Below are 13,628 nucleotides of genomic sequence, written 5' to 3' on the forward strand. Positions count from 1 at the left end.
CTCCCTCTGGCCTTTGGGTGCCATGGCAACGGGAGAAGGACTAGGGAGAGCGCTGAAGCCTCCAAGGCAGGCCGCAGCCCCCCAGAAGTTTATGAAATTAAAAGGGGAGGGAAATACGGAGATATTATTTGATGCCAACTTAAAAAAAAAAAGTTCGTTGTTTAGCATTGAGATGCAGGTTAAAAAAACAAACAAACTAGTATTCGAGACATTAAGCCATTTCAGCACCTGCCACTTAGGCCCAAGAGGCCGAAACTCAACCAGTAAAGCCTCCCACTTTGTCAGGATTCCTTGATGGGGGAAAAGCTCGACCAGTTGCCTTTGGGTCTGTCACGTCACAGCAAGAGCTCTGCAAGGGGGGGTGGAAGGCAACACTGTCTGGCAAAAGTGATAACGTTTTCCGATCTACTAATATATATAGAGGGGGGAGAGAGAGAGTAAGTACTACAACGCCTCACTAAATATGGGGGATGGATCATCTGGCCAGATTTTGATTCTTGGTACTGCTGCCCTTGTGAATTTATGTATATGTGGGTTTATAATTGTATTTGATTTATATCAATGTTCCTTGCACCTATATCACATGGTGGCGGGTGCATTAAAAATATTTTAAACAAATCTCCCCAAGACATTTGCACATGGTATGACAGAATGGTGGCAAATTGCACCGTCACTTGGCACAGAAGTGAGGAACGCAAGATCAGGAAACACTGTCCAGTTGATTTGTTTAGAACAGTGGTTCCCAACCTTTTTTTGACCATGTCCCACCTAAGCATCTCTAAAATCCTGATCCCTAACCCCCGTGACATATATATTATTCAAAAAGTAAGCTGTTCGTGTGGAGGAAGCCTAAAAAGCCATTCACTGTTAATAACTCATTCTTGAATTGCCCTCCTGTGGGGCGTATGCCCCACATTGGGAACTACGGGTTTAGAAGATCTTTATCCCACATTTTGGTCAAGGCTGCTTGGAATAGATGCTAATAATATGCACACAAACCTGCACATGCCTTAGCCCACTGAACCTCCACAGACCCTAAGTTTAAACAAGCCCTGGGAAGTACAGGAACTATTAGGAGTGACAGCATTGTATAGCATTAGGAGCTGCTTTTTGCATGGCAGCTCTGCTCCTTTCCCTCTGTGTAGACAGGACGTCTTGAGAGCAGTGCAAGTTTTTGCATCTCAGCCATGAAAAGGACCACCAAAGGCCTGCGCAGGGTTATGTATAAGTGCCCAATCTTTGTATGAACATACCTGAAATCCACATACACAAGTAAATGGAGCACCCAGAATGGATGTACCCTAACGAAAAAGCAAGAATGTGGAACCTGTGGTCTTCCAAATGTTGTTGGAGTTCTAAATCCCATCAACCCCAGCCAGCATGGCCAGTGGTCAGGCATAATGGGAGTTGTAGTCTAACAACATCTGGAGGTTTTCCCCCTGTCAAAATGGATGGAACAGAGAACATATTTGCATAAGCCATTGTGTAACTTGCCCTTTTCCCTGTGTGAAGAACCAGCTCATATATATAGTGTAAGACTTCTTTCTCTCCATAAATTTACTGTTCCTGTGATCCAACATTCTGTTTCCAGCACAGTTGCCAGTCAAATGTTTCTGGAATCTTAAAAGTAGAGTATGCACCTGTTTTTTTTCCTTTCCAGCACATAGTATTTGCAAGTTTGCCTTGCCTTGTTTAATGGGAGGTTCTGTTTAAATATCATAATGAAGGCTGCAGTCCTAACCATGTTAACACGGGAGTAAGTCCCATTGGACACAGTTGGATTTACTCTCAAGTAAACATGTATAGAATTGTGCTGTTGTACTAGTGTACATGCGGGAGGCAGTGGAGGACAGGAGTGCCTGGTGTGCTCTGGTCCATGGGGTCACGAAGAGTCGGACACGACTAATCAACAACAAAACAACAACTAGTGTACAGTTCTAACAACATCTACTTAGAAGTAAGTCCTGTTGAATTCCACTTAGTCTTTCAGCAAAGGGAAAACACAATGGAAGTTTTGCGGCCACCGCTGATAAGAATTGGAGGACGTGTTTACAGGAAAAAACATATTCGAGAACAGCCCCACCAGCATGAAGAGGAAGAGGATTTCTATGCAGGTATGATAAGAATCCACAGAGTTCCATTTCATGAGACTATGATATGAAACTGATCTTGGCATTAGGACTTGGACAGAAGTACTGAATATGGACCATGATTCTCACGAAAATGCCAACACCCATGCTGTCTGTATGGACTCAGTATAATAAAGAAACAGACACTCAAGATGATAGAGAGTGGGTCTCAAAATTCTTAGCCTGTTTGTTTAATACCAGTGAGAGAATGTATGAAATATATGGATTAGAGGACAATATTATACTTAGAGTAATGTAGAGATGTGAGGGTAAGCATCAGGAATACAATTATATGGGGGCTGTAGCTCAGGAATAGTATATGGGCTTTGCATATTTATGGTTATATTTTCAGATCATGGTCTCTCCAGTTAACAGAGCTGGATAGCAGAGCTGCCTGTGACTTGCTGCACAAGTCAATGCAGACTAGGGATGGGGAATCTATGGGGCTCCAGATGTTGTTGGACTCCCATCAGCTCCAGCCACCATGGAATGATTGGAGTTGTAATCCAACAGTTTTGAGGGCCACAGATTCCCCATTTGTGGAGCTGGCCATACTAGGCCTGGGGGACTATTGATATGTCTTGTTTTATGGTTATTGTTGCTTTTTTTTTTGTTCCCTTTGTGAATGATGCCATGGCCTTTGGCTAGTGCAACAAAGTTTATGGTGATGATATGTCTTCGTACAAGGGGACTTCATCTCTTGCTACTCTGTTTTATTCATAGGAAACACAGAGCTCTCTATGCCTGTGATTATTTGTTCCTTTAACTTTGAAAGCAAGAGCTTGCCTCTGCTTTTCTGGAAGTTTATGCAATTAGTCAGACTTTTACCAAAAGGCAATTGTCACCATTGATATCACAGTCTTAACTCACAGTTTGGAGTGGAATTCAGCACACTGCTGAAAAATGCCAACATTAGTAAGTTGTGTTGAATTGCTAAATATTTCACATTCTGTTATGGAGTGGGAGTTAAAGCTCTATTGTCAAGAGGCAACACTTGTTTTTGTGCCGAAGTTTGCTTGCATTTGAAACTACTGTTGTAGTCACTTTAAGGGAAGCACCAGATGGGCTTCTGAGGAGCCATCCTGCCCTGAAGGGTGGGTGGGCAAAATAAAAAGCTTAGGCATGAATTCATGAGCAGAAAGCATGAGAAGAGAAACAGCAGAAAAGGAAAAAGAAAAGGGGAACAGGGTGGTAAATATCATGCCAGGTCAGAAGAATCGATGCAGTGCACACCTGATCTTTATAATGTGTACACTTGGATCCAGAATGGATATATTCCCACCTAGGCAACTGAACCAGCTGCTATCATACTTTTTGCATCTTGCTTCCCAATCCCTTTTCCTTGTGTTTCATGTTGTGTTCTTTAGAGGATAACCCTTAGGACAAGGACTGTCTGAGGCAGGTAGTGGTAACAAGATTAAATTCCAGACCTAATAGAAAAAATAAAAAGTGACAAATTGCTGGGTCTGGATGGCATTCACCTGAGAGTTCTCAAGGAACTCAAATGTGAAGTTGTAGATCTTCTAACACTGTGAAGCATAGATGTCAACTTTCCCCTTTTTTAAGGGAAATTCCCTTATTCTGAATAGGATTCCTCACAAGAAAAGGGAAAAGTTGACAGGTATGCTGTGAAGTTGTAGATCTCCTATCCCTTAGACCAGCCTCCACATCTGGAAAGCTGCCAATGTAACACCAATTTTTTCTTAGGAATCTGGTGGGGGAGGGGGATCCTAAAAATTACAAACCACTGGTGGCAAGTATTGTCAAAGAAGAAACAACTTGGCATATAGAATAATAAGCCTTGCTGAACAGAGACATAAATCTCACCTTTTAGAGTTCTTTGAGAGTGTCAACAAGCATATAGATTGGTGTGATCCATTTGACATTTGACATAGTGTCGTTGGACTTTCAAAAAGCTTCCAACAAGGTACTTCACAGAAGATTCCTGAGTAAGTTTATCAGTTATGGAGTAAGAGGAAAGGTCCTCTTATAGGCAAGGAATTGGATAAGCAGCAGGAAGCAGAGTGTACATGTGCATGCACAACTATCTGAAATGTCTATGTGTGTATTGCACTATGTGTATGCAAATGTCACTGTGCAACACTGCACATGTACAGACACACATTTCAGGCTGTATATTTTGGTTTGCTATAAACAATCATTTTATAATATATTTGCCTCATTTTTTCCAGTGGCCTGCCTCTTGAACACCCTTTCAGCAAATTACTCGCAGTTATTAGCCTTAGCTATAGTTCTTTCTTTGACAAACCACAGTGTTTATCAAATCAGTAACATACTGTAAATTAAATTTAAGGCGCTTTAAAATGCTGCTTCATACAATGAAATTTTATTCCACCTTAACAAATCCGATGATGGTGAGAGTGGGATAACACAGAGGTTTGTGACATCTTTTGAAATTATATTTCTGGTTAGCTGAAAAATAGTTGCAGTGTTTTCTTACTGAGCTAAAAATATCTCATTTTCCAACATATTACAGTCACTGCTGTTGAGACTAGAAGTCAATATCACTTTGCCTCAATTTTCAGCTTTTGGGTCCTGCATCTGTATCCACTGCTATTCAGTGTTTTCTTAAATAAGCATTTGTATGAGGCCAAAAATTCAACATCTAGGAGAAAATTTTCTCCTACATCTCGGAGAAAAATAGATTTCCACAGGGCTATTCTGTAGATTATTTTCAATGAGAATATAAAAGAAGAAAGAAAGCCCGCCAGTTGACAGCAGCAACTGCTTCCTGACGATGTCAGGAAGACTTAAAAGTTAGCATAATGGGTGGAAGCCATTGTAGTGTGAGTGGACTTCTGCTTATGTAATTGGATTTAACTTCCTTTCCTCCTCCTGCCAGCCCCCTCATAGGCCTCCAGATCTAGAGGATCCCAAAACCTTTGGTTTGTGAGGCGCTAAAGGGTGGTGGTCAAGTCACATTTTGCAAACAGAAGTCTGTTTGTTATTTACCCTTTAGATCAGGCACCCCCAAACTCGGCCCTCCATATGTTTTTGGGACTACAACTCCCATCATCCCTAGCTAACATGATCAGTGGTCAGGGATGATGGGAATTGTAGTCCCAAAACATCTGGAGGGCCGAGTTTGGGGATGCCTGCTTTAGATGAATAGTTTCTAATCACTCCATACCTTGCAGGTCCTGAGGATTGTGTAGATGAACCCTGTGATGCCTTTGTAGTGGAAGAGACAGAAAGAGGCTACCAATGTGCTGTGGACGTTCCCAGCCCACTATACAAGTAAGTCTGTGTGTGCATATTCAGAATTGCTAATCATGAAGGTAGAACAACAGAGGGGAAAGTCAGGTGTTCTCAGTCTTTATTATTGATTTTACAATTAGCTTCTGACAACTACTAATGGGAAATTTGGGATAAATTAGTTGCCGTAGCCGCACATTGTGGGGACTGTCCTATGCCTCAATCACCAGGAAACTGGTGCTTGTATTAGCATTTAGGATTCCAAAATGGGTAGGATGTTTAAGCTGTTAAAGTTTGGAACTACTTAATCATTTCTTTTTAAAAAAATGATCACAGATTCCCTTTTCTGTTTTCCCACTCTATGCTTATATAGATATATAATAGGCAAAAAAGGAGAAACAAAGAAGAAAATAGAAACAGAAACCCGAACCTCTATCATTATTCCTAAGCCTGGAGTTGAAGGAGAAATTGGTGAGTTCTGGGTTTTGTAAAAATTTAAAGGCCTTTAATTTTTATGCACAGGTCTGACATGGTGTGAAACTTAGAGATGATAAAGGCATCCTGGTACTACTTGGAAAATAAATGTAAAAACTGTCATGAAGAATGAAATTAGCTGCCTCTATAATACTGAATTCAGTACAGTGGTACCTCGGGTTACATATGCTTCAGGTTACATACGCTTCAGGTTACAGACTCTGCTAACCCAGAAATAGTACCTCGGGTTAAGAACTTTGCTTCAGGATGAGAACAGAAATCGGGCTCCAGCGGTGCGGCAGCAGCAGGAGGCCCCATTAGCTAAAGTGGTGCTTCAGGTTAAGAACAGTTTCAGGTTAAGAACGGACCTCCAGAACGAATTAAGTACTTAACCCGAGGTACCACTGTATAGGAAAGGTAATATGATGTCTTCAGTGCAGAATATCAAAGTAATTTGTGTGACCATGACTGAAGGGTGGCAATTATTATAATCCCAAGATGCCCATGGGATCTTGGCTTGGATCCCGAGATCCCATGGGCAGGTCCGTGCTCAGTGGATTCTGCCCTGATGGAAGAGGAATGGAGGCGATTTTGGCCGATTCTACCTGCATCCCTTGAAAATCTGTTCTGTGGTGTTGACAAATCCACTAGAAGAGTGTAGGAAGTAGCATGGGAGTTGAAGTGGATATAGACAAAAATTGCCTCCCTCTCTTCTGCCATCAGAAACCCCTTCCTAATTAAAGACCCTCCTGCACATAGGAAAGGCTAGGTCCAAGCCACTGAAAGTATCTAGTAGTGAGCATGTCCTTTCATGCTGTGAAATTCTCTAATAAATGCCTACTGTATTACACCAATTATTGCCTATCGCAGCTCATTTTTGCTCTCCCCCAGCTGCTTTTGTCCATTTAAGTCTTGGTTGAGGCCACTCATGTATTCTTTTTTGTGTCCAAATAGCTGCTTATCCCCTCACTATCTCCTACACCTTTTCTGGGTATAGGAAAAATGACGGAAGTCCAGCCGTCATTAAATGGTGCACAGCATAGAAAAAAGACACAGAGAGCCAGCTATATTTCCAGGACGGTACGAGCAGCCCTTTCAACCACTCTCCCCCGATTTTATTCTCCTTTGTTCCCCTCTGCCCGCATGGCCGTTTGCCAATGTCTCACGTTACCTCATCCGGTCATGGCTTTTACTACACCCATCACCATATAAGGTAATCACTGCCCAGAGGAAACACAACTCCATTTAAGGTCAATACATTCTATACATTGTAAGGCACAGAGTGCTGGTCAGCCGAGGTCAGGGGGCACCCTGCAGTATTACAAGCCTCTGCCATGGCTTTATGACTCCCACAGAAAAATTAAGCCACCTTTTAGAACTATGGGCTCTTTACTCTTTTATTCTAGTCCTTGTTTCACTTACTGCCTTCCTGGCATTTGCTGCCTCCTCCATATATTATCTGTCTGTTTATCTCTCTCCTGAGGCTTCTGGGAATAGTCTTTCTGTACTTGCCTTCTCCTTTGCTACAACTCCAGACAATTGCTTTCTTTCCGCATTCCAAGCTCTTCCATGCACACCCAGAACAGGATGCACAAAAATGGGTTTTGAGCATGTTTGTATTAGGTTTGTTTGTATTACTGTTTTGGTGTTGATTTGAAGACTTTCAGTAACTTAATCTTCACTTCACTTGGCTGAAAATAAGGAATGTAGAAGCACAGTGTGAACACATTTTAAACAGACTGAAGAGGGTCAAATTCTTTAATTCCACTTATGGTATTGCCAAAAAGTAATCTTGTAGATCTAATGTTAAGGCTATCATTGTTGGTTGCATTCTGTTATTCAAAAAGAGGGAACTACATTTTTCTCTTCATATTTATGTTTGCATAATTGTGCAGTCAGGTACCATAGTTAGCATGACATATTTTTTTTAAGAACCAGACATGATTGAATGCTTGCTATCCATTTATTTATTTCCCTCCCCTTAATTATACTTTCTGCATGTAACATTAGATATTTATTTTCCACACAATACACTTTATTCATAAAGTGTATGGACTGCTTTTACACAAATCATTGCACAGTAATAACAGTAACACACACAAAAATCTCTATGGCTAAAACAAGTGACAAAACTCTGCAGTGCACCCATAATGTGAACTGAAAACCTCAAATGTTTCCAGAGGAAGTAAAATCAGTTATTATAACAAAGAGACTCAAAAAGAGTCTACTTTGATAAGAGAGAAAGTCCTGGCAATATCAATAGGTATACATAAATAAATACAAACCTGTATCAGGAGAAATAAAAATTGTATGAACTAAAGGACAGAAACATTTTAATAGTTAGATTCTAGTAATACATAAATATAATAATAATAAATAATAAATTTTATTTATATCCCGCCCTCCCCAGCCGAAGCCGGGCTCAGGGCGGCTAACAACACTAAAACAGTGCAACATTATAAAAACATTATAAAAATTAATTAAAATCAAAATTGATGGCAACCATAAACTAAAGTTTTGTAAAGATTGCCAAAGGAGGGAGTCAGGCTGCGCCCTGACCAAAGGCCTGGTGAAACAGCTCTGTCTTGCAGGCCCTGCGGAAAGATGTCAAGTCCTGCAGGGCCCTTGTCTCTTGTGACAGAGCGTTCCACCAGGTTGGAGCCGCAGCCGAAAAAGCCCTGGCTCTAGTTGAGGCCAGCCTAACCTCTCTGTGGCCTGGGACCTTCAAGATGTTTTGATTTGAAGACCGTAAGTTCCTCTGTGGGGCATACCAGGAGAGGCGGTCCCGTAGGTACGAGGGCCCTAGGCCGTATAGGGCTTTGAAGGTATATTAATATATTAATATTAATATATTAAAACCAGGGAGCTTCATCTCACACTTTGAAAACACTAGTTTGATAGTAATACTGACCTGTGTATTCATCTGAGATAGCTCTCACCTTGTTAGGAACTGGCTTTCTGGTACAGTGGAAAATCTTGTTATTAATTCCAAACTTTTGTGAGCACATGTAGTGAGCTGTCATAAATCCTGTCTTGTGTTTTGCTTGTTTCCAGTGATCACAGGACAACACCGGAATGGTATTATTTCAGCTCGAACGCGAATTGATGTTCTTGTGGAGAGCTTCCGCAAGAAACAACCCTTCACACACTTTCTGTCATTTGCACTCAACCAACTTGCAATCCAGGAAAAGTTTCTACAGTTCAAAGAGGAAGTGTTGGAGAAGTGCTCAAATGTAAGTTGCCGTGATAATACTCATAAATAGTTGGAATTTAAAAAATAAGTAGAGAATGTTGCAAAATGCTACATGAGCTTGTCTAGATCGGGAGACACATTAAAAATATGTCATTAGTAACAACACTATTACCTGAGATGATATACTCAATGTTAGCAATATGGTGGGATAATAAGTATGATGATAAGCCATGAGAGATCATAGAAATGCAATTTGTATTTTGCCCCTGGAATTCGCACATTATAAAGATAAAATCCAGGATGTCCCCATTGAAGCTGCCCACATCCTTTAGTGATGAAGAAGTGAAAGATGTTTCCCTTACTAAAGCAAGTATTTCCCCAGCACTGGCACCTTGCTACTTCCAGGACCTCTAAGCTAAGTTCTGTGGCCTGTCTGTGCAGAAGGGGTCAGAAGTGCGTCCAGTTTACACGGTGTCACTTTCAGAAACTCTGTAGTGTTCCTCAAATGTTGGTATTCCTGGAAAAACAGACTTATACTCTATATATAACTAAATTTTAAGACAATCCCTAAAAGTTACAGACAAACCAGTCCTTTTATTATCTATTATCTATCTATCTATCTATCTGGAGATCAGTAAGTCTCACAATATAATTATGGCACACTATTTTCATTTCATGTTGAATGGTATAGGCACCTTTCTGGTGAAATTCTGTGTGCAGCCAGATAAAAAACAACTTCAAACTACTGATACTCTATTCTGAGAAAATAATTTGATAGTGCATCAGAATGTGTGACTCCAGTATTTTATGAGGGTTTAATTAGATTCCTTGAAATCTGACAACATAATCCCCTTTGTCAAAATTCATAGTCTTCACATTTTTAAAACCTAGAATTAAGTCACTGCAAGAGAGACTGGAGTCTGTGAGATACATTATTTTTTCCACACTTTTCTCTAAACTCTGTTGTATAAAATACACAGCTGCTAGTTAGTAGGAAAAAAACATACTGCTTTTGCATATGTCTCTCATTCATTTCATGGTCAGTTATCCCACCCTTATGTCACTTTATCTCACAGTGGGATGTGCCAGAAAGCAATATTTGCAAACCTATGCTTTGTAGCACAATATGAAAGTATATACAGCTGTGCAAAGCAGCGGGTGAGCTTTTAGGATGCTTAGAACCTGAATATGGTGCTAGTTATGGAAGCTGTATGTGTTTGTTCTTGCTGCTTTTTTCAGCTTCAAAATAGAGCAGTCAGTTAATGATGTCTCTATTCAAATGAGGCTGATTAACAGCCATGTTATTTAAAAAATGGAATAATATCAGGTGTTGAGATTAACATTTCTGCTGGTTGTTGAGCAATGGTACGGAATCTTTCCCTCTCACGATAATAGTTACCATGGCAACCGAACATCCATCATTTATATTGCTGTAGTCTCATGCGTCTTTATATGCTGCAGATAACTCTTCCTCTTTTTTGCTTCATTAGAAAATTAAGAGTGTATTAAAATGTGAAAATTAATAAGCATTGTCCATCTAAGCTTTTACACTGAGCAGACAACTTGTACTGAGGGTCAAGGAACATTTATATTTATTATACGTTATTTTTATACAAACCACAGATTTCTTTCTTAGAGGAAAGCTATGGTTGCCTTAACAACATCAGAATAACAGCAATTATAATCAAAATTCATAAAAATATCATGCCAGATAACATGGAAAATAAATCTAACACAAATAAGTTGAATTCAAGATGCCTGCTTGAACAGAAAATATATAGCTTGCCTTTTGAAAGAATAAAAGTTTGAATACAAGTGTACAAGTTTAATTTGCCCTGGCAGATGTCTCAGGGGACTAAGTTTTCTCATCAAAGCATCACAGTAAAAAAGGACCCTGCCCTTACTGATTTTACTTCTCAGGTAGCTTCTGCTACTTGCAGCTTGTGGGTTTGTCCCTTTGTTAGTGTCAGTATTTTTATATAGCACAATCAGAGTGCCTAACACTTTACAGAACAGATGAGGCTGGTTCCTTCTCTGATGAGCTTACAATATAAAGTTCAGTGGAAGACAGGGCTGGAGAAATAGGGGTGAGCATGGAGGCAATGTGTGATTATGTTGGTTTCACATATTTAGGTTAAGTTGCAGGCTGATTTCCATTAGGGTCCTCAAACTGTTAAAGCAGGAAGGACAAAGCATGTTTAAGACAACTAAAAACTAACAGAAGTTGCTGTGAACAAAGGAGCGTATAATTCTACTGTAGTAGCATATAAATCAAAAGCAGTGAATGTAATGATATATGCCCAAATAAAGTCAGAAAGATGGAAAGCACAATTTGATCAAGGCTTTAATTATTGAGTAAATCAAGTACAGTACATTGGTACCTCAGGTTACAGACGCTTCAGGTTACAGACTCTGCTAACCCAGAAATAGTACCTTGGGTTAAGAACTTTGAAATAGTACCTTGGGTTAAGAATGGACCTCCAGAACAAATTAAGTTCTTAACCCGAGGTACCACTGTACTTGTATTATATCCTCAAATTAAATTTCCAAATTAGAACAAACAAAGCCATAACCAGCTTTAGTCCCTTGAAAAAGACTATTCCATTGATTGTATTGCAACAATTGATTGCCTTCTGAAATGTTTCTGAATAATGACCACCAGGTGGACATACCATAACAAATTGCCATATGTAAACTTCTATGAAAAGACTGCTTAATGGTTGGGGAATGAATATTGAAGTTCTGGTGCTCAAAGAAGGCAATAAATCTGATTGCAACAATTGCTGTCCAATTAGCCTGTTAGACAACAGCTCAAGACTCCACCAGTTTCTTTACCAGTAAGTTGCAAGATTGGGCCAAATTATACAACATAATTTCAAAAGAGCGGGTGGTGTTCAGGAAAGAGAATGATCAGTGTTTTGTACTAAATCACCCAATTAGCAGATATACTAAATATACAAAAAACCACAATCATTTGTAGCTTTTCATGATGTGCCTCCGCCGCTTGTCAGGATCAACTGAAATAAACTGTTGTTGAAATTATGGAGCAGAGACACAGGTTGTTGTTGGCCTTCATTCCAAAAAATCATACAGATACTACAAATGCCATATAATCAGATTTGGGGATACGTATCACAAATGGTTATTTGATGGGTGTCATCAAATTAGGTCACAGCTTTAATTATTTGGAGGTTGAATTTTCAGAAAGAGGTACCTACAATTAAGTATGGGGTGGGTATTCAGTAGGGAGTGCCTTCTAAATAAGGCACTCTCAGTTTCTCAGTGAAATCTCCCTCGTCTCATATTAGAACTCACATTCTGCCTCCGTTATTTGCAGCCAAGATCTCCATCCTCCCCTTTGTGCTTTTAGGCAAGGGTAACAGGTAAAGAGGAGCAGAGGCAGTTTATGGTAGTGTGACCTATGTAGTTGCACTGGGAACCACAATGCAGGGAGCGCCACAACAATGCTGTAGAAGCCAGAGGCAGGGGGCACCAAATTTTAGTGTCACACAGGGCACTGCTGAAATCTGAGAACCCAAAGTCTGCTACTGAAGGGGAATGGTGGAATTGCTTGCCTGTTTGTCTTCTATCAAGTACTCACCTTTAAGAGTGTTAAAAATGCCTTGATATCTTCACACGTTATCCTTTCTTTTGTTAAAAATAAAAGAAAATCTCATCTGTTGAAGTATATATGAGGAAGCGAAGATCTGGGGTTTGATGGTGATAGAAGAACTGGAAATGATCTTGGCCACAATTTTCAAAAGTTCTGTACTTAGTACTCTCCTGATACATTGACAGTATGCATTGGATAGAGACAGGATTTATGCCTGAAGTTTTTGTAATGCCATTTTTTTATGTATTGCTGTAAATTTCGAAATGGATAAAAACACATTACCAAGAAAATATTTCCTGGGGGGAAAAGAATAAATCTGGAAATAGCTGTAGACCCAAGTACAAACCTAAAATGCAGATAATTTAATATTGGTTCCCAGAATCTAAGCAAATGGAGCCCAGACCAGGGCAAATAAAATAAAAAAAATTAAATAGGCAGAAGGCTCATTTATCTAATCAAGCCATAGATTCTATGTAACACTGCCCCATGGTTTATTTAGCATTATGTGAATGGTCAGAAGTGAGTGTTGGGCTTGTGACCTACTCAACCCCTCTTTCGTTGGTGCAGTTGTGAGGAAGAGCTTAGTGGTATCCACTTACTGGTTTAAACTAATAAGAGTCTTTCATTTTATCTGAAATGGGAACTCTAGTTAGTTTAAACTGTGGTTCAATGAAATGAGACATCATCACAAACTGGTTTGAAAGTGTCTTGCTGCAATTAATAAACCATAGTTTAAACCCACAGCAGTTAGTAATTTTGGGCCATAACAACAAACTGTAGTTACTTTAAATTAGGAATCAGATGTTTCCAATCTTCTTGCTGCCTTTGGAGAAATCACCTTTAAAATGAGTTTACTGAGACAGGGTTTCCTTTATATACAGTAGATGAGCTTACTGTGCGCATGGGGCTAGGTTTGAAATACAGTAGTACCTCTGGTTAAGAACTTAATTTGTTCTGGAGGTCCGTTCTTAACCTGAAACTGTTCTTAACCTGAGGTACCACT

General features: G+C 39.8%; 1 protein-coding gene and 1 long non-coding RNA gene across 4 annotated transcripts in view; one reads left to right on the forward strand and one right to left on the reverse strand.

The window, feature by feature from the left end:
• Positions 1 to 13,628, reverse strand: part of LOC310762790 — a 156,692-nt gene that overhangs the window by 133,360 nt on the left and 9,704 nt on the right. The gene's annotated exons all lie outside the window — the stretch shown is intronic.
• The window catches only part of ASCC1 (activating signal cointegrator 1 complex subunit 1), a 49,215-nt gene that overhangs the window by 343 nt on the left and 35,244 nt on the right, over positions 1 to 13,628 (forward strand). Inside the window, exons 1-5 of one of the 3 annotated variants that reach the window (XM_083614220.1) lie at positions 19 to 500; positions 1,983 to 2,114; positions 5,288 to 5,387; positions 5,719 to 5,816; positions 8,874 to 9,052. In XM_083614220.1, the coding sequence (XP_083470346.1) occupies positions 464 to 500; positions 1,983 to 2,114; positions 5,288 to 5,387; positions 5,719 to 5,816; positions 8,874 to 9,052 (546 nt within the window). In that variant the 5' untranslated portion in view covers positions 19 to 463. Of the gene's footprint in view, positions 1 to 18; positions 515 to 1,982; positions 2,115 to 5,287; positions 5,388 to 5,718; positions 5,817 to 8,873; positions 9,053 to 13,628 lie in introns of those variants that run through there. The other 2 variants (XM_083614222.1, XM_083614221.1) reach the window with 2 other exon arrangements.

This window comes from Podarcis filfolensis (genome assembly GCF_964270895.1).
Source record: "Podarcis filfolensis genome assembly, chromosome: 5".
NCBI lineage: Eukaryota > Metazoa > Chordata > Lepidosauria > Squamata > Lacertidae > Podarcis > Podarcis filfolensis.